The sequence below is a fragment of the Gopherus evgoodei genome, chromosome 6 (genome assembly GCF_007399415.2).
Source record: "Gopherus evgoodei ecotype Sinaloan lineage chromosome 6, rGopEvg1_v1.p, whole genome shotgun sequence".
Classification (NCBI taxonomy): domain Eukaryota; kingdom Metazoa; phylum Chordata; order Testudines; family Testudinidae; genus Gopherus; species Gopherus evgoodei.
Genome location: NC_044327.1, coordinates 14,835,131 through 14,860,546, shown reverse-complemented (window position 1 = coordinate 14,860,546; position 25,416 = coordinate 14,835,131). Strand labels below are relative to the sequence as shown.

The following is a 25,416-nucleotide window of genomic DNA, read 5'->3' as shown; positions in this document are numbered from 1 at the left end:
ATTTGAACTGTGTCCAGCACCTTGTGAGTCATAGCAGGATGCAAATAATAAACAAAACAATACCAGGATTGCCAACTCCATGTTCAAAAACCAGGAGTCAGGCCCCCACAAAATCACAAGTCAGGCTTAAAAATGATGAGATTTTAAATAAATAAAATGTGGAGTTCTTTTAATTTGCCTTCTGGCTTTTATGTTGTTATTATTTATCATTTGTATTGTGGTAGCATCTAGGAGCCACAGTCATAGACCAGGACCCATTGTGCTAGGGGCTGTACAAATACATAACAAAAAGCCCCAGGGACCTTACAAACTCAGTTAGAATTCATGTTTTCCAGTTTTTCCCTGCAACTCTGAGAGCTAGAAACTTAGTCTTTGTTTCAAATGTGAGCTGAGATTCTCCTATAATTACATGACTCCAGGTGCTGAGGCTTTAAGAGACTTGCAACACTGTAATACCACAGTGAATGATTTCTGTTCTCTCCCCAGTTTGGTGTGAATGGAAACCGATCTGGGTTATTTCTCCTGATCCATTAATCTCCCTTGTGTTCCAAAGATGATCAATAGCAGCTTTTGTAATAGCGGTGTAGAGCGAAATAGCAATAACTGTGTATTTCCGGGGGTGTGTATCTTACACCGCACTTCTGCACATTTGGCACAGTTAATGCACTTGCTATTTGACTGTAGAATCACTTCTCACCATTTGCCTGGAAATTTAGCTCTAGCCAAAAAAATCGCATAGATCGGTCAGTAGAAGGAAATATTTTCTCTGCTTCACTGATGAATTGATTGGGATCCTGTCAGCTTCTCCAGTGGTAAAAATGTTACTATTCTTGTAACTCCAGTTCCACGTGGGCATATTTTATTTGATCTAACGTTACAGGAAACTTTAGCTAATGCAGGTTTTTTTTAATTTTAATTGCAAGGAGTTAATAGCAGCAATATGACAAGATTAGAATTATATGCATCGGGCCAGATCCTCAGCTGGTGTAAATCAGGATAGCTCCATTGCAGGCAGTGGAGCTACACCAATTTACCCCAGTTGAGGATCTGGCCCATTATGGATTCCAAAGGGAGACGAAATCTGTCTTTTTTCTTGTCCTCCTGCATGCAAACAATTCCAGAGCCCTTCTTTGTCCAGCAGTACCAAACAGGCTGCATCTGATTGCTGCATGCTGCTGAGTTCATTTTTAATAATCCATATTCCATAATTTGCAATGTTGCTTGTGGGGAGAGAAAACTGCAAGGAGCTCACTCTGGGGAGGAGTTCGGAGTCTCTGATCCTGATTACTGGCACTGTTTTTTTACACGTGGTTTTCTAGTTACCTTAGGTACTTGTGGGGCACCCATCTCTGTAATATCTCCTCGCAATCTTTAATGTAGCAGGGTAGATTTATTATCCTCATTTGCAGATGGGGAATATGGGGGCCAGAGAAGCTATGTGATTTGCCCAAAGTCACACAGGAATTCTGTGGTGGAGCAGGTCTCCGGAGATCCAGACTTACACCTTTGTGTGCTCGATGAATTCAGATATGAAGCATTTCTTATATCGATGGAGCGAGAGCTCAGCGTTTTTTAAATGAGGAAGCTCTTTTCCCTCCCTTTCATTTGGAAACCATTCTTTCCCCCAAATTCACATAAGCTCCCCTTTCCTTTGGAGTGACAAAGTATAATTCTCCATGCCATCTGTTCCTCCTGCTCCGTACACTGGGGACTCCCTTCCCTTAATAATCTTGGGGCAGTGACACCCTCCCGCCCACTTTCCCTTTCAAACATCTTCTCCAACCCCACATCATTCGTGAAGTCTGTTTTTTGTCAGTCACCTCCACACCCAATGGTCTGTTAGTTGCCATTAAGCAAAAGATCCTCATTCTGTCTTGAGTGAGTCCTCCACCGGTCCCCTAAGAGTCCATGTGTCTGTGCTGTATTGTGCTTCTATTGTGATGGTGAACTCCTCAGGGAACAGACTATGTTTCTACTATCTTCTGTACGGCATGGAGCACACTGTCAACACATAATACATAATATATTGGAAACATGGACCAAGCCTTTGTGGTAGCTGGAAAAATTATGTGGTTTAGTCTTCAGGGGGAAAAAAATCTCACTGTTCTCATTTCACTTTTCCCCGAAGAACTACACAGTGGAGGGAACAGAATGTCCAGTAGCACCCAAAATGCTGCTGCGACTGTCATCCTGTGTTTTCTCTCTCCTACAATTACTAGCGGATGATGCTTCCCTTTGCAATGCTAAGAACGTCAGGACCAAATTGCATGGTGTGAAGTACAAAGGGTCCTGATGGAATCAAGGAGTCAGTGCAAGACCTGATTGTGCAAAGCAACAGAGGGGCAGGCTGTGAGTGTGCAGTAACAGCTCACCAATGGAAGTTGTGCAGTCCCACCCTGACAGCAGAGGATATCTAAGAACGGTCTCCCATTTTTACAACCAAACCAGTCAAGATGCTTTTACTATATTATTAACCAGTTGTAGTTGATAAAATAATACTTGGTCAGTCATTTTGACACACACACACACACACACACACACACACACACACACACACACACACACACACACACACACACACACACACAAAATGAAACTCTCATAAATAGATAGTTAAGGGTTAATGCCTCTTTTACCTGTAAAGGGTTCAGAAGCTCAGTAAACCTGGCTGACACCTGACCAGAGGACCAATAAGGGGACAAGATACTTTCAAATCTTGGTGGGGTGGAAGTCTTTTGTTCGTGCTCTTTGTTTTGGGGGTTGTTCGCTCTTGGGACTAAGAGGGACCAGACGTCAATCCAGGCTCTCCAAATCTTTCTGAATCAGTCTCTCATGTTTCAAACTTGTAAGTAACAGCCAGGCAAGGCGTGTTAGTCTTATTTTTGTTTTCTCAACTTGTAAATGTTCCTTTTTGCTGAGAAGATTTTACCTCTGCTTGCTGTAACTTTGAACCTAAGGCTAGAGGGGGCTCCTCTGGGCTATATGAATCTGATTAACCTGTAAAGTATTTTCCATCCTGATTTTACAGAGATGATTTTTACCTTTCTTTCTTTAATTAAAAGCTTTCTTTTCAAGCACCTGATTGATTTTTTCTTGGTTGAAGATCCAAGGGGATTGGATCTGGACTCACTAGGAATTGGTGGCGGAAAGGAGGGGGAGATGGTTAAATTCTCCTTGTGTTAAGATCCAAGGGGTTGGATTGGTATTCACCAGGAACTTGGTGAAAAAGCCTCTCAAGGCTTCCCAGGGAGGGGAAGGTTTTGGAGGGACAGGAAGTGTTCCAGACACTGAAATTTCTGGATGGTGGCAGTGTTACCAGATCTAAGCTAGTAATTAAACTTAGAAGTGTCCATGCAGGTCCCCACATCTAAAGTTCAGAGTGGGGAAGAAACCTTGACAGAAACAATGAAATCCTAGTACTGTGGCTCTTTTTCATAATGTTGATTGCTAATTTGGCTCCTGAACCATTAAGGTCTGAGTATCACTACTTAAAATATTCTATTGTATCAGTAGTAATCCATACTGCAAGCAAGCAAGTTAAACCAGTACTTTGTTTACTGTTCTGCTTCCTTCTGGTTATAGATATACATGAATTACAAGGGTCAGATTGTGGTAACCCTGCTCACGCGGAATGCACCATGAGTAATCCCACTGAGGCCAATGGGGCTACTCAAGAAGAGTAGAAAGAGTGTCGCCCAAATCAATTAGAAGGTGTAAGCATTTTCTTTTCTCCTACTTGTTATGAGAGTGAAAAAATGTTACTGTCTTTTTAAGGTGACTTGGAAAGGGGAAAATGTGGTGTGTGCCTTTTGCTTGTCTGTTTTTTGGCTTAAAACTTAGTACCAACAGGAGTGCCAACTATTCTTTGGTCGCTTTTGTCAGAGGACTTCTTCGATGCCTCAGATATGTGGACTCAGAGATTTCTCAGGCCTTAACTGAAGAGACCATTTCTTATAGATGTTTGTGTTAAACGGGTTTGCAAAAACAAAGCCTTTTTAATACGGTGACCAAAAATCACTTTTCCGTTAACCAGATCTTACTTCTTTGATAACTCAAATGTCCTAAACGTACGAGTTCTCCAGCCATCCACAGAGCCTTCCATGGTAGTCCAGATCTAAATGTCTCATGTTAAAAACAGCACAGGATAACCAACTTAAAAAAACCTCATAACCAAACCTTTCTGGTCTGTATTATAAAGCAGCAAAAAGGGACACAAACCCTTTCCCTCTCCCCCTTCAACCTACCCTTGAAGTTCAGCTTTTATCTATCAGCAGTGACCACAGGGAGCCTGGTAAAGGTCACAGAGTCCATTTTATCCCTCAAATGGAAATTGTAATGTGACACTAAGGGACAAATAAACACCCGCAGTGTTGCAAGACTCATCTTTTCGCCCAGGCACTTGAAAACAGGGATGGGAGAGTGAGGAGGTCAAGGATTGTAGTTGTAGTGGTGGGGAATAAGAGGAGAGGATTACTTTAAATTGCAGTGCTTAGGTGCTGCATTCTAAAGTCATATCAAGGAGACCAAAAGCATGTGGAGAAGGCACCCTCCTGAGCAATTTTATAAGTCTAAATAAGAAAAACGTGGTGTTGAGAATAAAACAAGGGGTTGATTTTTCATCTAAAAATATGGTGGACATGCTCATGGTAAGCCCTAGAAGAAAATAATAGTCTACTGATTTTGACACTGCCCAAGTCCTGTTACCGTTTATTCTTGGGACTTAAATATATTGTATGGAGAACATTCCCTGGTCAGGAAATTGACTTATGATGTACATCTCTACCCCGATATAACGTGACCCGATTTAACACAAATTCGGCTATAACGTGGTAAAGCAGCGCTCTGGGGGGGGAGAGGCTGCACACTCCAGCTCGATATAATGTGGTTTCACGTATAACGCGGTAAGATTTTTTGGCTCCTGAGGACAGCATTATATCGGGGTAGAGGTGTATTGCCTCACTGATTAAAATCGAGTCTTTATCTTCCACAAACAGGGAAATGCTTATGTGATGTTACAACCAATAGGGTCTATGGAGTTTTAGGCAAAGTATCTTGTAAGAAAGAAAAGGGAAAAGAAAAATGCCACAGTAACAGGTTCGACGAGTTAATTATGTGGTGAAGCATCAAAGAGGAGTAGCAGGAGCAGCGGCAGGGCACAAGAGGGGAGAAAAAACCCACCAAGGTGGGGTTAGTACTGAATTCTTTTAGTGAGCGAGGCTGCTCCGCTGCAGTATGTTCTGGAGATCACAGAGTGTCATGAAGAGTTAGGAGTGAGAGAGAAACACAGCACAAAGACACAGAGGTAGGCGCAGTGGAAAGGCAGATTTATTTACTAGTAATACTGTACAGAGAGAAAAAAAAGAGAGAAGCCACAGTTACAGCCTGGCTGTTGCTGGCAGTGTTCTTGGTTTATTTTTTGTTCTTTTTTTTTTTTAAATCTGAAGAAAACATAACAGTCAAAAAAGTACACTTCAGGTTACAAAGTACAGCAGCGATCCCAGCAATTCTAATCCAGCGTTAGCACAACAGTTTCCCCCCCAACGAAATGGGATTTTATTTACATTTGCTCACAAAGAAAGTGGGCAACTAAAGCTTTGGGGGAGGGGGGAGGCTCATCCACAACCTACATTCACTATAAAAGCTGCATTTTACACAACATTTTCTTGGACCCCTGAAATAATAATGTATTTATATGTGGGTGTGGGGCGGGGGGAGGAGAAGCAGGAAATATGGTTTGTCCTTGTTCTGACCTGGCATTGCTTGTCTGCCCTGAGACACAGTTGTCACTGAAAAGGAAAAAGCTTTTAAATGGATTTGTGTCCTGCATCTGCCTATAAGCAGTACCCACATCCTTAATTACAAAGTACAGGACAAAATTAGAGGCCTGATTCAGAAAAGCCCTTGAGACTTAAGCAGGCGCTGAACTGAAAAATGTCCTTAAGTCTGTCCCTATTCAGCAGTGAGCTTAAGCATGTGTTTAATTTTAAGCATGTGCTTAAGTCATAAGCACTCTGCTGAATTGGGGCTTTCGACGGTTGCATAGATCTTCTCTGTTGCATAGCTGCCCGACTCTGACAGCAGTGGTAACCATTTCGAATACCGGTGCTTGTTAGAATCAATGACTGGGTTTGGGAGCAGGGCCTTTCACAAGTTGGATCAGTCAGTGATGGATTTTAAGTTTTACTTTTGCTTCTTCCTATGACTGACAATATCTGCAGAACTTTCCAAGGCGCAGTGTGGGGCCAGATTTTTCTCTCCTTTCTAGTGGGTGGCACTAATATGCTGACATTCAATACACCAGGGTATTGGTTTGTACAATGCTATTTATGGCATTCTCTAATTAAGAATGGGTAAAAATGGCAAGATTTTAATGGTACCCACTGTCCCGTACACGCTTACAACCCCATGGACTTCAATGGGATTGTACATATGTAGCTGAGGTCAGAACTTACCAAATTTCATTTAAGGCTTTGTCCACATTAGCACTTTGGTTCGTAAAACTTTTGTCAGTCAAGGGTGTGAAAAAACTCCCCCGGACAGACATACTTTTAATTGACAAAAGCACCGGTGTGGACAGTGCTATGCTGGTGGGAGACGCTCTCCCACCACCATAGCAACTGCTGCTCATTGCAGGTGGTTTAATCTCTCTTGTTGGCATAAAGCGGCTGCATAGGAGACCTCACTGCAGTGCTACAGCTATGCCTCCATAAGGTCTGTAGTGTAGACACAACCTAAGCACTAGGGATGGGCCCACGCCATTCAGGACCTACTTGAACAGCATGGGGGTTGGATTTTCAACTCTTAACTTATTAGGTTCTCATTCTGCTTAGAGAAGACTGTGAACAGAGAAGGCGGGCAGGGGACGGGAAGAGGAGGAACAACGGAGGAGAGTGACACAGAGAGAGTGGGGAAAAAGAGCAGAGATAGTGAGAGGGAACAATCTAATGGAAAATTCCCAACTCTCTCTCTCGATATTTTATGTAATGCTTTTGTGTGTATTTTACAGGCCCCCGTTGTATGACAGCGTAACTTTCTGAGCTGGGCTCAGGGAGAAGAAGGAATTCTAACCTCGATACGTAGTATAGACTTCCTGCCAGCTAAAAGGACATGTCTTAGGCCTCGTCTCTACTAGAAAAGTAAACCAGTTTCCCTAAATCAACGTAAGAATCAATCTAGTTAAAGCAGTGCAGATACCTGCAGTAGACACGGTTACACCAGTTTAACTCTTGCTCATATCTCTATAGCTTAAGGCCCCAATCCTGCAAACATTTACGCAAGTGCTTAAATTTTACTCCTGCGAGGAATCTTATTAAACTAAAGGGGACTGCTTGTGTGCATGAAGTTATGCTTGTGGGTAAGTCTTTAGGCCTTGGGACCTATTGGGTAGCTTGTTAGGATCAGGGCTCAAGTCAGTAATTTACCAGTGTAAATTAAATTGATATAGGAAAAGATTAAATTGGTATTAGTGCATCCAAATTGGGGTTTGCACTGGTTTAGATCAATTTTTAAATAGATTTAGTTAAACTGGTTCACTTTCTCATGTAGACAAGACCTTAAAAAATCTGAATCATCCTTTGAGAAAATGTGGTTTTAAGTAGCAGGAAAAGTCGATTTACAAACAAAACCTTCTTGTGCAAACCCAAGAAAGGGTTTAGAAAAGTCTGAAATCTCACACGCCAGGAAGACTGCCCGCTCCTGCTAGACAGGGCGCCTTTGTGGGAGATTGGCATAACAGTAAGATTGCTGATCTTCAGGCCTTCTTCAAGCAAATGTATATTGGCAAAGGGTTCTCTTCCAGAAAGGAACAACAAAAATAGGGAACACAGAGGTAGGCTGGGGTGGGGTGAAAACAGAGTTTATCTGAAAACTTGTGGGTTCAGCATTTTTGTCTGTCCTTTTAAATACAAGTGGGATATTTTTAAGATCTCATGCATTCCTCTCAATATATACAAGCTGTATATTATATTATATGTTTATATTACATGATGGATTTACACTCTTTTCAGTTTAAATGATAATCCATTCATAGTTTAAAGCTTTATAGCAATCATAGTTCACAACTTTCTGGTTTACATACAAAAATTAAAGTCGAACATTATGTTTTTTAGTGGGTTCCACTGCCAGTGACCTACCATTGAAACTCAGTGCTAAAAGTCACTACTGACACCAAAATATCTGACACGGTATAGACTGAACAACTCCTGAATTTGTCGTTATACAGAGACAGCTGGTCAAAATTTACTGAATTTTGAAAATTCAACATTCAAAAAACAAATGGGAAAAATCCATATTTTTCTGAATTATTTCTCCCCACTTTTCATGGTCAACATTTTTCAAGTTTTTGACATTTGGTAAATGTCAAATTTAGTAAAATGGGGAAAAATTGAAAAAAAAAGCACATCCTTTTTGTCCTTTTTTCAATCACTTCTTTCTCATTCTTTAATAACAGGGAGTTATTAGCTGCTATAAGGGCTCACTAGACACAAAATATGAGGTTGTAAAACATCTCTTTCATCTAGTTGTTGAAGACCTGGGGTCATATTTGTCTATGGTATAAACTGATTGATTTGATTGGGTTTATAACAGTCCCATAATGTTTACTAGATTCTACCCACCATTTCTCTTAAAAAAGAATTGGTGACCTGCTTTCAGATCTAAGAGTGAGGTTTGCTCTACAAAAGATCCCAAGAAGCTGGGCAGTATCATGAAAAAGGTTCCAAGAGACTCAGTAGGATGGGTATGACTATATTCTGAAATTCAATCCCCATTCAGGATCTGTATTTCTTTATAAAAATATGATTCCTTAAAAAAATACACAAATGTAAAATACGACGTTTTCTATTATATTGTCTCTTATTTTCAGAATATGCAACTGGAAGGTGAGACTAAATGAAGAGGTAATGCACACCTAAGTAAGAACCCTTCATTTCGCAAGCACCTTTGTACGCCATCATTATGCTCCCACAAAGTCACTTGCTCACAGTCTATTTTTCAGTATTGAGATAACCTTTGAGCCATTGGTTAACGTGAATAGAATGGGGAGAAACTGTCAGAAGAGTCTTCAGTAAAGTTCCAGTGGGTGTTAATTCAACATTACAAGTGCAATGGCAGCAATATCATACAGTGCTACTGAATCAGGACATGATCCTATGAGATTGTGAACAACAGTTTTTGTCAATGGGAGCTGTAGCAGTCAACACATCTCAGGATTACACCGTTAATGGGTCATACTGCAATGCATAAAACGGAGTGAGTACACAAATAATGCCCAACCTATACCCTGTGTTAACCTTTTAGGCCTGATCCTGAAAACACTTAGGCACGTAAGTAATTTTACTACGGCAAGGAGTTCCATTGATTAAAAGGGGACTCCTCACATAGAAAAGTTAAGCGCATGCGTATGCGTTTTCAGGACTGGGGCCTTATATTGCACCTCTATGGACTGGACTCCAGTTGCTTAATTGAGAAGGGCTTGTATACTCTAATAGGACTATGGGGATTGAAAGATAATGTTGTGTTTTATACAGCTTTGGAATACAGCCTGCAATGTTGGGAAAAAACTGTAAAGACGAAGAAAAATGGAAGAGTGCTAAGGCAAACTGTCAAATGGCACATCATGCCTCTTTTGTCATTCATTTAGATAACATCACAAAGGCAGAGCAGAAGAGTTCTGTAAATATATAGCATACAGTACATCAGCCACAGGAAATAAAAAAAGAAAACAACCCTGTAATTCTTTCCTTTCTGTATTGATGTCCTTATAATTAAAAGGAATTGCCTGGCCACTAAGAATAATGTGTTTCATGATTTTGTATGTTTTTTCTTCGTTGTTAAAAAAAGTTGCAGTGATTTGCCAGGCAATAGTCCCTCGACAAAAACTAGGCATGACATGCAAAGTAAAGCTGTAGAAATTTAGAAAATATAAAATATAAAAGAGTTCTACAGGCTATATTTTTGTTTGTTCATTTTGTGTTTTTTCTCAGTCTAGGAAAAGATACACTGAAAAGGATTTTTTGTTTTTCTTACAAAAGTTAAGGCGAACAGTTTATTGTGGCAAAATGTTGTGTCAGAACCATTTCCAACTCTGTTTGTAGATATCTTTTCATGCTGGAATTGCAAATGAACACAAGCCTCTTAAGTTAATCAGAAACAGGGAGCTTGTTTAAAACAAAACCAAAAACTCCTGTCATGATCCGTATGAAGTCTCAATATGAAATATATCTCTGCTTCTTTCAGAAAGTCGATCCTTTGCTTTGTGTCTGATTGTGCACATATTTCCGCAGGCTATAGAATATCTGTGTGTGTGTGTGTGTGTGTGTGTGTGTGTGTGTGTGTGTGTGTGTAATAAACTAGTCTGAAGCTCAAAGAAGCCATGGAAACCCTATTTACATTCATTAGCCTATGTTAACTTGTTGCACTTCTCGACCTAGGCTGCAGCTTAATGAAAAGAGGTTAAAATGAAAAATCCAGCAGCCAGATGATGCTGTGAGATTTGCTAAATAAGATAATGCTAAGAACTAAAAATATTAGGGCCGGCTGGGGTAAATCAGTATAGCTGAAGATTTGGCCCTATGAGTTTAGAGGGAACATTTTTTTCTCTCTCTTTTTTTCCCTTTCTTCTTCTTTATTCCCCTCAGAGAGGGAAGCAGTTTTGGTCAAGAAGTAGAAGACCCTTCTAAGTTATCTACAAAAAAGTCCTGGCTTTTCTACTTTAACACTGGCCCATTAACCACCATGTCCACACGAATGAATGCAACACAACTGGTCTTTAGGGGCATTAAATATTAGTTTGCAATAACTGAACAATAGCTTTTTGGCAGTATGAGAAATAAATAGGGTGACCAGATGTCCCGATTTTATAAGGACAGTCCCAATTTTGAGGGGTTTTTCTTATATAGGCTCCTATTACCCCCCAGCCGCTGTCCTGATTTTTCACACTTGCTGTCTGGTCACCCTAGAAATAAAAGTCCAAAGCTTGTGCTCTACTTCTAACCAATAAAGACTCACTTCTCTCTTTCTTATATACCTGTAGCTCCCACTGACTATGTGATTATAACAGTGCACTAGTCCTGGAGTACATGCACGCCCCAGCGTGTCTGGACTTTCAGGGGAATCACATCCCAGGTAATGGGCACAGGAGGATCATGTGATGAGGGAGCATGTGACTAAAGATGCCTGCAGGGAGGTATAAGGACAGCCTATATGAGTTCGCAGTCAGACTTGAGAGTGATTAGCACCTCTGAAAAACGAGGCTGTCAGGTTTCCAGGACGGAAAAGTTAGCCACCAGTCATGCTGATGTACTCACAGGATCACCACAACTTTTTTTCTGAAAAAATTACCTGTTAATCATGCAAGCTTGCTGGAGCTCTAGAGTAATACTTTACAGAATTCCAACATTTCAACCTGGTTGCGATCCATATGCTCACTGAGGTTAACGGGCATCCAGTGAACTTTACATCAGGCCTTTGGTATATTCCCAATACCAGCAGTGACTATGTCAGCTACTATGATTTCAGCAGGAGCCACGTGTCAGTGACTATCATTTGCTAGTCTCCACCTGCCTTTCACTAAGGGCCAACTGAATGGCTGTGAAAGGTTACGTAAGAGTTTGCTGTTAAAGGCTAATTGGAATAGCATAAGTCCCTTTTTTTCTTTTCTTTTTTCCTTTCTTTTCCTTTTCCTTTTGTTTTTTTTGTATGTCTCATATAATAGCTACCACAAACAAATGTTTCTTACTGGCACAGAAAGAAAAGAGTTCAGAGCAAGAACTGTTTAATCAGATGTTTAGAACGAATAGTTAATGCGGTAAAAACACCATCCAAAAAAGAGTAGAAATATTATAGAAGCCATCTCAACCTGGAAAGAGGGGTGGGTTTTTTGGGATCGTTTTTTTCTTTTTTTTCCTTCTTTTTTTGTGAGGGGGGAAGTCTGGTAATTCCAAAGATACTTTGACATAATCACCATGCTTGAAAATATTTAGCCACCAAAAATTATAGGTGCTGCTTTTTCTCTCGCTTGTACTGGGGTAGATCAGGAGTAGCTCCCCTGAAGTCAGTGGAGTTACACTGGTGTAAAACCAGTGCAAGTTAGTTCAGAATCAGGGCCATAGTCTTGCTATGAAAAAGTTGACTTATTTTCCGCTGTAGATAGTAGAATCTAAAAGCCAGGACTTTTAGAACCAATCAGTGATTTTGGATGCTTCAGTGTTTTTGATTCTCTATTTGAGATGCTTGAGAAGGGTCTGAATTTTCAGAGGACAGATGAACAGTTTTTGAAAACCAAGCTGCTTTAAGGGGCCTCAAATAGACCACCCACTGCTCCACCCCCCAAAAATGAGGCATCCACAATCACTAGACACTTTTGGAAATCTTGGCCTAACCAACATAATCCTTCCTTCTGAAATATCTACTCAAGTAAAGCTCCAATGTGTTTCCATGGGAACCTCGCCTGAGTAAGGACGGTAGGATCAGGTCCTAGGTCTGTACGTGTATAGGTTTACTTTGATTACACATATCAAGAAATACTTCTTTGAAAGGAAGTACAAAGTGAGAACCCGTAATTTCTCCCATTGAGGTCAACGAGTACTTTTCCACTGACTTCATTGGGAGCAAGATCAGACAGTAAAATGATTCTTATTTGAAGGAAACAGAAAAATAGTATCTCTCATATGCTGGTGTTCAGCAGAAAAATCTCATAAATAAACATAGGCAGAGTTACTAAAAGGCAAGTAATTAAATCAGTAACTACATTTCACTTGTGGTGACAGCTGGATGTTTTTGATGTCAAGGTAATTTCCACTGTAATTTAAGGAGATAAAGTAGATGTACAATACTGTAATCTGGAAGATTTATATAAGGCAAAATCATCATTTGTGATTTGTTAGAAAGAATAATTAAGGTCCACTTTTGGTTTTACCAATAAGCAGAAATAGCCTATGGCATTTTTTTGATGCCACAAAATGAACTCCAAAGTTAATATACAACAAAATTATGCAAACATTTTGAGAAGGGTGTGTCTGAGTTTTAGCAAATTAAAATGATAAAATGATCTATGCTCCTTCCACCCCCAAAAATCTATAAAATAATGTTAAAATATGATTTTTTTAAGGCTCTCATACCTGGCTACTGTGAAATTCAGACTCCCACAAAACACTGCGAATCTGATCAATCCTGCCAGATATATAAAGTAAAATATAAAAAGTGTTTTCTTTATATATATATATTTATATAAAATCAAATAAATACGAAAACATTTGTTCACGTTCCCATTTCTCTCTCACTCTAAAAACTAAAAAACAAACAGTATGTTTGGTGGGAAAATCATATTCATGTGTGCATCTTCCTGAAGAACTAGAAATCAAAGCAACCCATCTGCAAGGCAATGGAGGCATTCACTTCCAGTTCACAGTATTGCAATTAGAAGTACAGTGAGGTCTAAGGAAGTGATGGAGCAGGTGCTGCTCAGAACAGGGAAGGAGGAAGTGGTCACATGATAATACAGCACTGACATCGCTTTTTCTTTTGTGTACCTGGGACTGGTTCCATGGGGAGAATTTCTTCTTTCCCCTCTGAAGAGGAGGGCTCTGTTGTGTCAGACACAGGCCTTCCAGAGACCAGTTCGGCTGCATTTCCATCCATGGTAGATACGTCAGTCACGGTCTTCTCACGCAAGGACTTTTCATCATCTTCATCGATGAGGACCAGTTCTGCCTTGATAGTTTCATCATAGCCCAGCACTTTTTTTGTCTCCTCTTCATCATCAGTGTTTTGGTAACCCATAAAAATCATTGTCACTGGTTGATCCATGCTGGCCTCTGGGACTTCATCTCCAGAGATTTTTGCTTGGTGTTGAGGATTCCCAGAATTCCCCTTGCTAGGTTTATGTACCATTTCTAATTTTGCCTCTTTGAAGAGCATTTGTTCCTTCACGTGGCTAAGGTTTCCATCTGCTATCACATTCCTGGCTGACACAGTCATTTCATACCCTCCTCTTACACTTGATTGTCCAGCTTTCTGTATAAGTTCATCTACATCCTTTGAGCTTAATTTATGTACTCCATTTTCTACCACTGTGCTTCCAGAGTGAACCTCATAGACTACCTTGGTAGCATCATCATAGACTTTGAATCCTCTTTGATGGGTCCCCTCTGGGCCAATAGGTGATGCAGAGAGAATCTTGGTCTCTCCGGTCAGTTTGTCTTTCTCCACATTAATTTCCATGGCGTACAAAGCTTGAATGAAAACAAGAGAGGAAGTGCATGTTACAACAAAAAAAGCCAGTGAACGGTTAATTGCCAAACAGACAGAGAAAACTACTGTGCCCATTTCCTATGAAGCTATTTCTAAAGAGCCAAGCATTCTACGTTAGAAGTGAGGTGCGTACTGCGAACAGAGCTGGTTATTACAATACAGTACTTTATGTAACTGGATGCTAGGCACTCCTGTTGTAAACTAGAGATACTCTTCCAACTAAATCTGTGCAAAAAGGGGTTCTAGTCAATTAGAAGCATGAAGATCATTTAGGTTAAGTGGGCTCATGGTGTACTTTTGACAAAATGAGATGACAACATGCAAGTCTACCACAGCCTTCCTTTCATCTTTGTGCTTGCCTCAGGTTCCAAGAAGAATTGATCTCAAAGCTCTTCAAGTGCTTCCCCTCCTACCATCCAGCCCACAAACAGCCATTAGAAAATTTAGTTTGGGAAGGAATAAAATGCCCCTGACAGCTTGTTTTATTATTGAATACTAACTCCTATGTATGTCTTCCATCCATAGCTCTCAAAGCACTTTACAAAGCTTGGTAATTATCATTATCCCCTGCTACACAGATGAGGCACAGATCACGTAAATGACATGCCCAGCTCACACCGCAGGTCAATGGCAGAACTATGAACAGAACTCAGTTTTCCTGGCTTCCTATCTAGTCCTCTGTCTATTGGATCAGTAAGTAACTTAAGGAAGTTAGATTGTTTTCAATACAATCAAAATGTTAAAAAGTACATATTTAAAAAGAAAAAGAAAGCAAGAAGTACCCAAGCTGATTCTTTTTATGGATTCCTAAACATTGTTTTCAAAGGGGAGACAGTATAGGGGTGAACTTGATTTCAAAACTGGACCAAGCAAAGGGTAATAGACACACATGAATTCCAGACTAACAAGGAAAACATTCCCCAGCATGAAAGAGTTAAGAAAGGTGCAGTAACAACAAGAGCATTGTGATCACCACACAGTTGGGGAGACAGGCAGCCCACATACAACTATATCCCTCATTTTGAGGTCATGGTGCAAACTTTAGAGCTCAATTTTCAAGGCACAGTTGTAAAGGTCTCTCAGCTTGTCTGAACGTAACTGTCTATTTAAGTGCTCCTTCTATGAAGATGAACACATTTTGTCTCCTTAAAAGGTACTAACACACTATTAATTGCAGTTGCCATGGTGGGAGTTGTCACCAGCTGTTGTGAAACTTACCACGTTGTCTCATGAAAATTCCAATTCAATGGACCACAACAAAATTACGAGGATTTCTCTTACTAGAGGAGATCATCACTTGATGAATACAAAAAACCCCAACCCCATGTAAATTGTTACACTGTCCGTTAGCAGTGCTCCATTTCCTAGGACGGATCTTCAATACAATCCATATACATTTTTCTTGAAAATAGTGGTAACATAAAAATTACCTGAGCGTGGTTTCAATTCTCCCTACTCCCTCACCTTATTATCAAGCTTCTGTATAGATTCCTAGGGCCAAACACTGTCATAGCATAGGGAGCATATAATATTGTGCATAATAGACTTCTCTTTGCATATCTAGAGAAATCCACTGCTGCATTAAATACTTTTGAGACACTTTGAGCTATGCACCATGCATCTGAGATTACAACCAGCAAGATTCTGAGCAGCCACAGTGAAGGTTTCCTAGATCCCTACTGACTTTATAAAGTGGGACAGTCCCATTTTATTTGCTTGTATGTATATATTGATTTACACTTCAGTGCTTAGTCAGCTTTCTCCCATCCTCTTCTTCAGTTCCCTTATGCTTTTGCTCACAAAGACAAGAGCTGAGTTTAACAGGGGGGTGGTGGACTGCTAGTTCTTGGTCCTCCTACATGGGACCCCTTGAGTGAGGCAGTTAGTGGCTCACCAGCTGCTTTCTTCCAAATTTACCTTTCTGTCCAGTGCCCAGCAGGTAAGCAAGACAACTGTCTGAAACAGGAATTCCTATAGCTTATTGACAGGAAAAGACATGACTGCCTGTATCTACCCGGCCGGTGCCTTTATGAATTGCTAGATGAGAGTGCATGCCAAGGGGAGCTGCTGTGGAGCGCCCTTCAGTGCTTCTCCAAGCAGGAGGAGTGCAGTGTGGTCCTGTTCATTTGCTCGCCAACTCTTGCTCCTGAGGGCAACACACATTTGCAGACTGGAGTGGGTTTATGAGCTCCCAAGTTACGGGCCATCACTTTAAGCTGCCATATCATTCAGTGCTCTGCCTAGTGTTATGAAGGGATCATGCCCTGCTGCTTGTGCCAGGACTGGATGTGTGGAATAAGAGGCCCCTATGACAGCTTCCTGCACTTGTGTACAAGTACACCCGAGGGCTGGGCTGAAGTTAGCTCGGAGCACTTAAAGCAGAACGGTGGTTTGTATTCTTTGTTGCCATTTAATTGGCTGATTGGTTTTAGTGTCTCCATGTGTATCATTAGGGATAATACATGACAAGTAGCAAGTTTCTGTTGTTTGGTTTGTCCCCATTTTGGGATCTCTGAGACTCGTGTTTCTAAAGTCTCATCTAGTACTTATTATTTGAACCTTAAATCCAAGTTACAGAAACATGAAGATGATTAAACAAGAGAAGAACCCCATTATTACTGTGCAGGAGCCTGCTTGTTTTTGGCTGGGATTTCTGGGAGGAAGTGTCATCTAGGGGCTAGGGCCTGGGGCTGGGAGTCAGAACCTCAGGGTTCCAGTACTGGTTCTGCCCTGACTTTGATTTCTGATATTGAGCAAGTCACCTGATCACTCTGAAATGCTCAGGCTCCTAGTGAGCAAACACTTCCCCGCTCAGTCATGGAAAAGTTGCTGTCATTTTCAAATGGAGTGTCTGTTTCAGCTGTGAGGCAGTTCAGATTGTTTAATGCAGAACAGGGCTGTGATTTTCGAAGTCTTCCAAGTGCGGAACACCCAAATGAAGTCAATGGGAATTGCACCTATGGAAGGCTTGAGGACTGTGCCAGCATCTATATCTGACCTTGCAGGACTCAGAGCCTCCACCCTTTTGGAATAAGGTCTCCAGAAATACAAATAAGTACTGACTTGTCCACATTTAGAAAGAGTTGCAAGATGCATCTTTGTCCAGATGTCCACTCTTGATGTACAATGATCTCCTAGGCATTTAGAGTCAGAATTTCAAAAGAATTCAGAACACTTGGAAGATTGCCATTCAATGACCATTTAAAACACTAGTTGGAAGGAAGGAACTGTTTTCTCACTGCTCATCTGTGTTAGAAATTAACAGATGGGGTTATATCTTTAAATATTAAGGCACTGATTTGGGAGCTTATTGTCATTGTTACAGATTCCTTTATTCCCTTCAGCTTGATTTCAGAATGTCGCACCTGGGACTCTTACATTAGTTAGCTCTTATTCACAGAAATAGTGCCAATGACTTGATTAAAACTACTCCTATGAGTAAATGCACATTGATATAAGCAAATATTCCACAATTGGACCCTTTATAAGCAGACCCTTGCTAAAATGTATCCCCACTGGAAAAGCAGAACGAGAGAACTTTGCTAACCTTTGCTTTTGTTAATCTTCTTGCAGATGAAATGGGAATCTAGCATAATACTTCCAAAAGTTGTTGAAAAATAAACCATGTGATTAATTTTTGTTTTTGCAGTTCTTATCAAATAGCAAAAAGCACAACTTATAAATATGGCTGGAAATTGGTTGATAGTGAAGCGTTGAAAGTACAACAGTACTTGAAGACGAGAGCCTGCATTACAGTTAGTACACTTTCTGTACAAGTTTAATTATAGACTCATAGACTCATAGACTCTAGGACTGGAAGGGACCTCGAGAGGTCATCGAGTCCAGTCCCCTGCCCTCATGGCAGGACCAAATACTGTCTAGACCATCCCTAATAGACATTTATCTAACCTACTCTTAAATATCTCCAGGGATGGGGATTCCACAACTTCCCTAGGCAATCTATTCCAGTGTTTAACTACCCTGACAGTTAGGAACTTTTTCCTAATGTCCAACCTAAATCTCCCTTGCTGCAGTTTAAGCCCATTGCTTCTTGTTCTATCATTGGAGGCTAAGATGAACAAGTTTTCTCCCTCCTCCTGATGACACCCTTTTAGATACCTGAAAACTGCTATCAGGTCCCCTCTCAGTTTTCTCTTTTCCAAACTAAACAAACCCAATTCCTTCAGTCTTCCTTCATAGGTCATGTTCTCAAGACCTTTAATCATTCTTGTTGCTCTTCTCTGGACCCTCTCCAATTTCTCCACATCCTTCTTGAAATGCGGTGCCTAGAACTGGACACAATACTCCAGTTGAGGCCTAACCAGCACAGAGTAAAGCGGAAGAATGACTTCTCGTGTCTTGTTTATAACACACCTGTTAATGCATCCCAGAATCACGTTTGCTTTTTTTGCAACAGTATCACACTGTTGACTCATATTAAGCTTGTGGTCTGCTATGACCCCTAGATCTCTTTCTGCCATACTCCTTCCTAGACAGTCTCTTCCCATTCTGTATGTGTGAAACTGATTGTTCCTTCCTAGGTGGAGCACTTTGCATTTATCTTTATTGAACTTACAATGTAACCTGATTTAATATTTCATAAGAACAACATCCCAGAGTACATCTTAAGGCGTACTGCTTCTTCCTGAACTATCAAGTCTGTTACTTTTTAAAAAGATGTTTTCAACAATCTTTAAACATGTAATAAAACAAAGCTTATGTTAAAGAATCTTGACTGTATGAGCTGCTTGCCCTATCCTTTAAGCTGTTGCAGTGCATGAAGTCCAGTTTCAAGGAAATACACAAGCAGGCCGAGCTTTTAGGATATGTTATGGAGGATCGCAGAGACTATTCTTTTCGTGTTTTTGACACAATGGAGCAAGAAACACACAGACAAATGGGATGTATCAATCTCTGTCTAAGGCGGGTCAGATTTAGCACTGAGATGTCCTTTCTGGGTGCCCTGAAAAGAGGAGCTCAATCAAATGAAGGGTCCCCATTTGTGGATAGCACCTCAAATTGATACACTCTCTTGCTGCATGAAATAACTGGAATGCCAATGTACCCTCTTTCGTTATTGCTATTCTGGGATGGCAATGACGTATCGAGCTGCCTGTTGGCATTTAATGCATGGAGCATACGGTTTTGAATAGAATAATATTGAAAAGATAAGTAAAATCAACAGCTAGGATCTTGCTCATAAATTGCTCCAGTTTAGAAACGCATTGAGGCTGAAATTCTGTAACCCCAGCCTAAAACACACAGGCATGTAACATCTTTTTTTGCCCCCTAAAGTGTTAAGCATTGTGCTGAAATAAACAGCTCCTTTCTGTTCTGTAAGGTTTTACGCACATATTGAGTCGTGTGTGTGTGTGTGGGTGGATGTGTCTCGTTCATCTCAATGGAAATTGTGTGGGTGCAGGACAGGTGCTATTATCATGGCCCACATTCCACACATTTACATCAGCAGAGATGGAGAGAGAATCAAGCTGAATGCTTCCATTAAAAAGAAATCTGCCAAGTGTACAATGCTATTTTTTAGGACTCACAAGCTATGTAATATAAATAAATGTCTTTGAAATTGCTTGCTGCTGTTCAAAGAGCCTCGACTTGTTCACAAAATAAAAATCATGTGGCATTTAAACTATATCTGGGCACCAGTCCCATTAAGGTTAATATATATATATAAACAGAAGTTTGGATTGACTAATAGAATACAGATCTCCTTGAGACTTACCAGTTACCCTGCTTGATCTGTCCCACCCAGGAACTGGCTCTGCTGTTTGTGAATAGAGGGTTGGGAGTTCGGGGATCTGGGAGTAAATGTAATTTACTGCATCTGGTGTCAGAGAACAGAAAATACAGTTAGATAATGTTATGAGCCCTCGTGGCTTCATTGCTTAGACAGCAGAGTGTTAATTTATCAACCCAAACAATAGACATCAGAGCTTTGTACTGGATAATTGGATCAAAGTAAGCAAAGTGCAAAGTCACTGTCATGTGATTGCTGTTCAGTAGACTAGCTGAGGTAGGAGGGAACACGTCTAGATGACTCAAATGTTGTGTCAGCTGCACACATCAAACTATTTGTCAGGCGCTTCTGGATTTTATCAGGTCAGTGACCTCAACAGAAGAATGAACCCCATGTAATGGGTAGAATAAAGGATGTTTTTATAGAGAAATACTCATATAACATGAGGTTTAAACACTCTGGAGGTAACTGAGTGATCAAATGGCATGACAGGCCAGCTCCTCTATATCAGTCATGCCTTATATCAGTCATATTAGTTTTGTGTTTTATAGGTTGGTGAGCTGGCATTTGGCTGAAGTTTAACCTGTAAGGGAAATACTGTCTCCATGCTGGTTGATCCCATGCTCACTTGACATTCGGTGGGAATATAACACCTTCCAGTTCCACAATGCCACCCTTCAGCCAAAGTCCTCTGGCCCTGAGTCAACAAGAGCCTAACGTGAAGCATTAACTTCAGTAGAACTACTCACATGCTTACAATTGGGGACATGCTTCAGTAACTTGTTGAAATGGGACTTGAAAGTGGTCAAGAAATATTGACTAAACCTCACAACAGCGCTGCTGGGAGGTAAATTAAGGGAAATGCTTACAGATTCCTAAATTACACACGGATAGGTTAAGTGACTTGCCCAAGGTCATGCTACCAGCCAATGGCAGAGTCAGAAGTTCTCAGGCTTCTGCTCTAGGAACTTGTTTCTGGGTTTAAGCACACAAGACAAAGTAATTATCCAGGATGTTTGCATGCTAGACGGAAGAAGAAATACCATATTTTGATTCCTGAAGCAACACTGATGTATGGACACAAGGTGTATTTCCTGTGGTTTGTTAAATCGACTCCATATTTCCAGGCACAGCTGTTTGTCTCACTCTGCTGATCGCTGCATTGATCCCCTGAAATCCTATAGTCTAGTGATTCCTGGTCCCGCAGGGAACAATATGTATAACGATCCTGGAGTGAGGCCCCCATCTCACTCAATTACAGAGACAGAAAGATGTCTTTATTGCTATCTCCAGTCAGAAATGTGCCTCCCTCACAGCCTCTGGTAAAAAAATAAATCTTATCTATGGCATGGTACATTTACCGACCCCACCCCTACTGAAATGTGACATATAGAGACTGTTTCCTGGGGTCCCTGATTTTCAATCTCACTTTGTACTGCAAGGTGTTTGGCATTATAGATTTCATGATAACTTCTTGATCTTGGTTTATTTCAATCAGAATGGTCCACCTCTGTCTCTACATTGTGGAACTTTCCACCTCCTCTGGTGACAAGTTCTATCTATCTGAGGTACTCAAATATCCCTTCCTTGAAGTAATACCTGAGTGCCTCACAGCCTTTAATGTATTTATACTCATAACACCTTTGGGAGCTAGGAAAGTGATACTATCCCCATTTTATAGATGAGGCAACGAGACAGCACGGGACTAAGTGACTTGGTCATGGTCAGACAGGAAGACTGTGTCAGAGCAGGGAAATGAACCCAGGTCTGCCAAGCCCCAGGCTATCATCCTATCACTGGACCATTCTTCTGAGAGAAGCTCAGGAGCAAGACAAGGCAATTTTCTCTGCCACTCTCAGAATTTTGCCAAAATCTATAATATTCACCAAATGTTATGGTAAATAAGAAATTCTGAATTCTCTGTTCTCTCAAAACAGAAATCTTCCAGTCCTTGGGGTTAAAAAATATAGATGATGTTGTTTCTTCTAAGTCTGGCGTATAATAGCCTTGTTAAAACAATAAATACTGGAGGGGAAAAAAATCTGCCTGCTTTGGTCTCTCTCATACGTATAAACAGAAGAGATGGGAAGGTCTGTGCAGCGTCTGTCTGTGTGTGGACCCATGCAGGAGTGGGAGAAATCAGGATTAAGAATTCATTTGGTGGCTGCTTCATCTATTTCTTTGTGCGCAAATGTGCACCTCACAAAACCCACCATCACAATTGTTGGTAGACTCAGTAAAAAGGTGAAGCAGAAAAGGGGTCTGAAGGCTGAATTACGCTCTGATCTCTGAAGCGGTGTCTGTGCTAGGAAAGTCAGGACGTGGTGGTAAAAGGGCCTGAGGTCTACACTAGAGCCTCCATCACTGGTATCATCAGTAAAGCTGCACAATTGGTGAATTATAATCATGGGCGAGTATTATGGAGCTGACAGCCTAGAAGTCTTCCTCCCGCTCTTGGCTGTGGCGCCTTAATTGAGTGAGGAAACTTCCATTGCCACTGCTCATGCAGTATCCATTGTGGGTGTAAATGGAGAATGGCATTATCTAAAATGGCCAGTCCAGCATCAGTCACCACTACAGAACCCACATTCCTCATAGAAACACATATATGCGATTTGTACCAAGTGCCTTTGAAAGCAAGAGCTGGGTTTGGGAAATATTCTTTATTTCACACCTCAGCAGGCAAACGTAAGCCTCCCGAACTGGGCTTTCTGTTTTAAATGCATAGTGCCATCTGAAAGCTTTTTTGTTTTGCTGCAATAAGGCCTGAGAGAAGCAATTATTTAGGACACAGCTCACTGAGCAATGGACAGTAACAGCTGCTCTCTCTTTTACAAGGTTTCTTGCTTTTGAAACACGAGTACCATTCCTTTGTGCAGTGATTCTGGGAATCTGCATCAGCAAGTTTCTGAAATCCGTTTTCCAAACGCAGAATGGCTGGCTCTTTCCTATGTGCCAGAACATGAAGCAGTTTGTTCTGGAAGCAATGGAAATCCAATAAACGGTTGTTCAACCAGACTATGGAGGGTCTAGTTGGAACAGAAAACTCGGTACCAGGACATCTGTGTTGCAATTCCTTCTCCAACAGTAAATCTCTCTAGGGCCTTGGGCAAATCACTTCATTTCTTTGCTCTGCTTTCCCCATCTTTAAAAAAGGAATAATAATTATCCTAACGACAGGGTGCTATGGGGGTTAGCTAGGTTTATATTATACAGAAGGGGTATTAAACACTGCGCATCAGGGCTTAAGCCAAGCTCTAACTGTCAAAGACTAGGATGAGATCTAATGTAGCAGGCAGATTATCCACATCTGTTACTGTGGGGTTCTTACTCCTTCCTCTGAAGCAGGTGGTGCTGGCCACCATCTGAGATAGACCATAAGAATTGCCAGTGTGGATGAAAACCATGTTCCTAAAACAAACTGAAGATGAAAAGAACGATGTTGTTATAGAACTGCTGCCACCTTACTGTCTGATCTTGGTCACATCCCTCAACCTCTTTCTACCTAACATTTTACTTTGCATCTTTACAATGGACACAATGACCTACTTCACAGGGGTGGTCTGAGGTTTAATTAATGTTTGTTCAGATAAAAGGTGCTACAGTGCATAAGTGGAAAAAATATGAATCAATTTGTTTCTTTAAGTGGATGGGGATATTTTGCTTCCTACTTTTGGTGTGTTTAGATTATTTAAAACATTCTTAAAATGGGAGCCCTGGTATTGCGAATTACTTACAACAGATTAAACTTTAGGATTAGGGCATTTTCCACACCATCAGCCAAATGAGTGATTAGGAAAACATATAGAGCCACATCTCCTAAGAGCTCAAGGCAGGTTTTCAAGGGCTCAATACCCAGAAACCGGGCCAGGCTTGCAAACGAGCTCAGCACTCATGAAGGCACATATGTTAGGCTAGATTTACAAAAATGCTCAGTAGCCTGCAGCTCCTATGGAGATACATGTGACTAGATGTTCATGTCAGCTCCTCACCCAACACAGTGAGTTCTTTTGAAAATCTGGTTGCTTATTTTGGTGCCTAAACACGAGCAGAGCTCTTCTGAAAATTCCAGCCCTGGGGACCAGAGTCTGTTCACAGTTATACCTGTGCCACCCTCTAGAATTCCATGGAGCAGAACTGGCACACGTAGATACATCTAGAGCAACTCCATGCAGCTACACTGGATTTACAAATATGTAATGGAGATCAGAATATGGTCCACAGGGTGTATATTTATGTCCCTATTTCCAAAGGATTAAAAATCAAGTTTGGCTGAAAGGCCTGGATTTCATTACGCTTTGGTTTGGCTGTATATCTGAGTGACCAACATTATTGTAAATGTGGCATTTGGACATTTTAATGGAGATGGAGCCAATAAAAAGATTAATAAAAAAAATCTACAGCTGAAAAGCAATGAACAGGAGGAATGAGTTAAAGATAACAAAAATCCACACAACTCTTTTGAAGATCTCTGCGTCCATCTTGCTAATTTGGTTTTAGACCTCTGACTGTGAACAGGGCAAAGGAAATGGTAATGGATCCTGCTCTATCTTTTCCAAGCATCTCTATGTGAGGAACACGGTATGAGTCGGATTTCCAGGACTGTCGTTTTGCCAGAAAAACTCTGATTCATGTCTAATCCACCCACAGGTTTGTGCCTAAAGGCAAGTCTACACTAGAAGCGCTACACAGGTGCAGCGGCGTTACTACAGCATGCCTGGTGAAGATGCTCTATACTGAAGACAGAGCATGCTCCCGTCGGCATAATCATCTCCACAAGAGGCAGAAGCTGTTGCCTGGAAAGCGTCTCCCACTGACATAGTGCTGGAGTGGACAGCGCTTAGGTCGCTGTAACTTGCGTTGCTTAGGAGGGCATCTTTCTTAAGCGACAGTGTAGACATGCCTTAAATCTATTGCAGGCCATGTTCATTCTTAATGAAACTCCTCTGAAGCCAATGGAATTATGCCAGCAATGAATATGGCCCAGTGTGTTTTCCTTGTCTCTTCATACTTGTCTCTTCATGTCCAGTCTAGTAGCATCTTCTCAATCATTCCGTTTATTAACGGCAACTTGCAAAACCCATTGTGTCACTGCAATTGTGCTTACTGTTCTATTGGTTAAGACAGCAGGCTGTAATGAGCTTAGTAAAAACATGTACGGCCAAGAGATACTAGGGTCAAGTTCATTCCTGATGGAGCTCCAATCCAAGGAGTTCCACCAGATCTGAATGTGGCTTATACTTAGTAATTGCTCTCTGTAATCCTAGCCTAATCGAGTAAACACAGTATACATCGAGCCCAGCTCTATACCGTGTCTCCAATGTCCATTGCAGCATTGTGCAGTGAGAGCTGTTGCATTTTGTAGCACATCTCATGCCTTGTTTAAATTAAAGGTTTGTCAGCTCTTTGTCTGC

The 25,416-nt window shown here is 41.0% G+C and overlaps 1 protein-coding gene across 4 annotated transcripts in view; it reads right to left on the bottom strand.

Moving 5' to 3' along the window:
* The window catches only part of PALM2AKAP2 (PALM2 and AKAP2 fusion), a 427,797-nt gene that overhangs the window by 213,455 nt on the left and 188,926 nt on the right, over positions 1 to 25,416 (bottom strand). For 3 of the 4 annotated variants that reach the window (XM_030566709.1, XM_030566710.1, XM_030566712.1), the window contains exons 6-7: positions 19,988 to 20,089; positions 13,530 to 14,231 (exon numbers count right to left, since the gene is read on the bottom strand). In XM_030566709.1, the coding sequence (XP_030422569.1) occupies positions 13,530 to 14,231; positions 19,988 to 20,089 (804 nt within the window). The remainder of the gene's footprint in view (positions 1 to 13,529; positions 14,232 to 19,987; positions 20,090 to 25,416) is intronic. The other variant, XM_030566713.1, reaches the window with a different exon arrangement.